This window comes from Grammomys surdaster, unplaced genomic scaffold, assembly GCF_004785775.1.
Source record: "Grammomys surdaster isolate TR1022 unplaced genomic scaffold, NIH_TR_1.0 267, whole genome shotgun sequence".
Lineage (NCBI taxonomy): Eukaryota > Metazoa > Chordata > Mammalia > Rodentia > Muridae > Grammomys > Grammomys surdaster.
In genome coordinates, this window is record NW_021604708.1 from 2,956,748 (window position 1) to 2,959,087 (window position 2,340).

The 2,340-nt window shown below is 40.2% G+C and overlaps 1 protein-coding gene across 5 annotated transcripts in view; it reads right to left on the reverse strand.

The window, feature by feature from the left end:
- Positions 1–2,340, reverse strand: part of Slc17a1 (solute carrier family 17 member 1) — a 29,396-nt gene that overhangs the window by 15,093 nt on the left and 11,963 nt on the right. For all 5 annotated transcript variants that reach the window (XM_028776318.1, XM_028776316.1, XM_028776317.1 and 2 more), the window contains 2 exons: positions 1,327–1,459; positions 1,088–1,235 (listed from right to left, as the gene is read on the reverse strand). In XM_028776318.1, coding sequence (XP_028632151.1) covers positions 1,088–1,235; positions 1,327–1,459 — 281 coding nt within the window. The remainder of the gene's footprint in view (positions 1–1,087; positions 1,236–1,326; positions 1,460–2,340) is intronic.

Here is a 2,340-nt window from a genome sequence, read left to right on the forward strand (position 1 = left end):
GAGAGAGAGAGAGAGAGAGAGAGAGAGAGAGAGAGAGAGAGAGAGAGCAAGCACTGTAGGAAAACCCCAAGACTTTGTTCTGAACAATGATTTTTTTTTAATATACAACTTAAAAAATCTCAAGCAAAATTAGCAAGGGAAGAAGAATGGAATTACTTCAAACTACACTCTACAAAGTTAAGGAAACAGCACAATGAGGAAATGACCAATGCAATGAGGAAAATGTAAACCACATACTTGAAAGAGGACCATTATATGAAATACATCAGAAACAACTCAGTATTAATCTAATTAAACTTGATCAAAGAACACAAACAGATACTTCTCAAAAAGGATCTAAAAATGGCCAACACACACACACACACACACACACACACGTTTAACATCACTAACCATCAAAGAAATGCAGATTCAAAACATAGTGAGATTCGACCTTGTTCCTACTCTTAGATGGCTCTTATAGAAAAGGTGAAAGAAGTTCTGGTGACAGGTAGAAGCTTGAGTCAGTGTGCTACTAGAGACAGCAACATGTCCACCAGCTCTAAATGGATAAAGACTTTGTGGCCTGCATGCACATAGAATGCTGTTTTTTTTTTTTTCAAATAAAGAGAAGCCTGTCATTTTTTAACAGTATGGATAAGCCTGAAGGATGTAATGTTGGCTGAAATAAGCAGGTCACAGACAAGTGACATACAATGTCATGTACACGTGGAGTATAAAAGAGTTGAAATCAAATAGAAAATAGAATGGGTGTTATCAGACTCTGGGGGTGAAGGAAGATGTTTAGAAATATTCTGGCTGAAAGATACAAAATTTTAATTACAAGGAATAAGTTCAACAGATCCGTCACATGACACAGTGACTGTAGTTAACAGCAATGCATTGTATGCTTGAAAACTACTACTATGGTAGATTTTAAGCATTCTCCCTCAAAAAAAGAAAAAAGGGAACCATATGAGTAAAATATATGTTACTTAGTTCCATATAACCATTCTATAATGCATCATTTCAAAACATGCTTTAAACAATAAATGCGTGCAGTTTTATTTATTGACACAAAAGTAAATAAATTTTAAGAGAGCCCTACCTGGGAGCAATATCCAAGGCGTTGATAAGTTGTCCACAGAAGGAAAAGCTAAGTGTTGAGTTGGCAAGTGTCAGGAAAATGACAGTGCTGTAGAAGTTGTAGCTCAGGTAGAGCAGGCACATGATGAAGATCACAGGACAGAAAATCCCTGCAGAGAGATCCAGACCATACAGCTAGGAGCTTCTGCACAGGAGGCTGAAGGATTCCCCAAGCGTTTGTCTGTCCTGGCTGTTCCTTACCTAGTGTGGTGAAGAGTTTCCGGACGGTAACTATGCTGAAAATCTTCCTGGACAGAAAGAAGTCTGACATCTGACCTGCTACGTTACCACAGATGTAGGCAAGCAGATAGGGGAGGCTGGACAGCATCCCATTCTGAGGAGGAAACATCATTCTGAGTGCATAAGATGGAGAAGCAGTCCTGGACAGTCAGTGTTTCCACTGAAATTCAATAACTAATGTGTACTCTGGACTTGAGGATATGACTCTGTGATAGAGTTCTTGTTGGTCATGTACAACATGCTAGGATCAGTCCCTAGTCTCGTGTAATTAATGAATGAATCAAGCATGTACATTAATACAGGAAACCATCGAGGTATACAACAGGACTGTGTCTGGGACCACAAATTCCAATACAAAGATAAACATAGTTTTGAGGTTAAAGAATTGTCATCATCTTCTATAGATTTTTGTTTTGTTTTGTTTTTAGTATCTGGAAAACTTCAAGAGAAGACTGCTGAGAACAGAAAGTGTCTGTCCTGAGGAAAATGATAGAGATGATATAGATAATTGATGACAGACAATTGCAAGATTGCTCTAACTGGCCATGATAAACTCGAGGAATGTCTCCATGGTTTCATTAAGATGAAGTTGAATCAGTGAGAGCAGGTGCAAGCACAGCACTATGGTGGCCACTAGCCTGAGGAAGTCTGGGAGCCCAGACTTCATTTTAGTCTTTTTTGGATACTTCAATATCAAATGATGGAAGGTTTCTAGCATAACTGATTCTCAATGTTAGACGAGCAATGGGAGTGCTTTCAGAGTAAGACCCAAAGCCCAGGGGTTGTGGCTTTAGTCGGAGACAATGAGTTGACAAGAGCAGGGCACAGTGGCAGGCACTGGCTCAGTAACTGCTATTATCCCTCTGAAGGGAATGATACTGTAGATCTTTCCTCCTCCCCCTTCTCCCCCTCTTCCCCCTCCTCCCCCTCCTCCCCCCCCTTATCATCCTCCTCCTTTTCCTCCTCCTCCTTCTC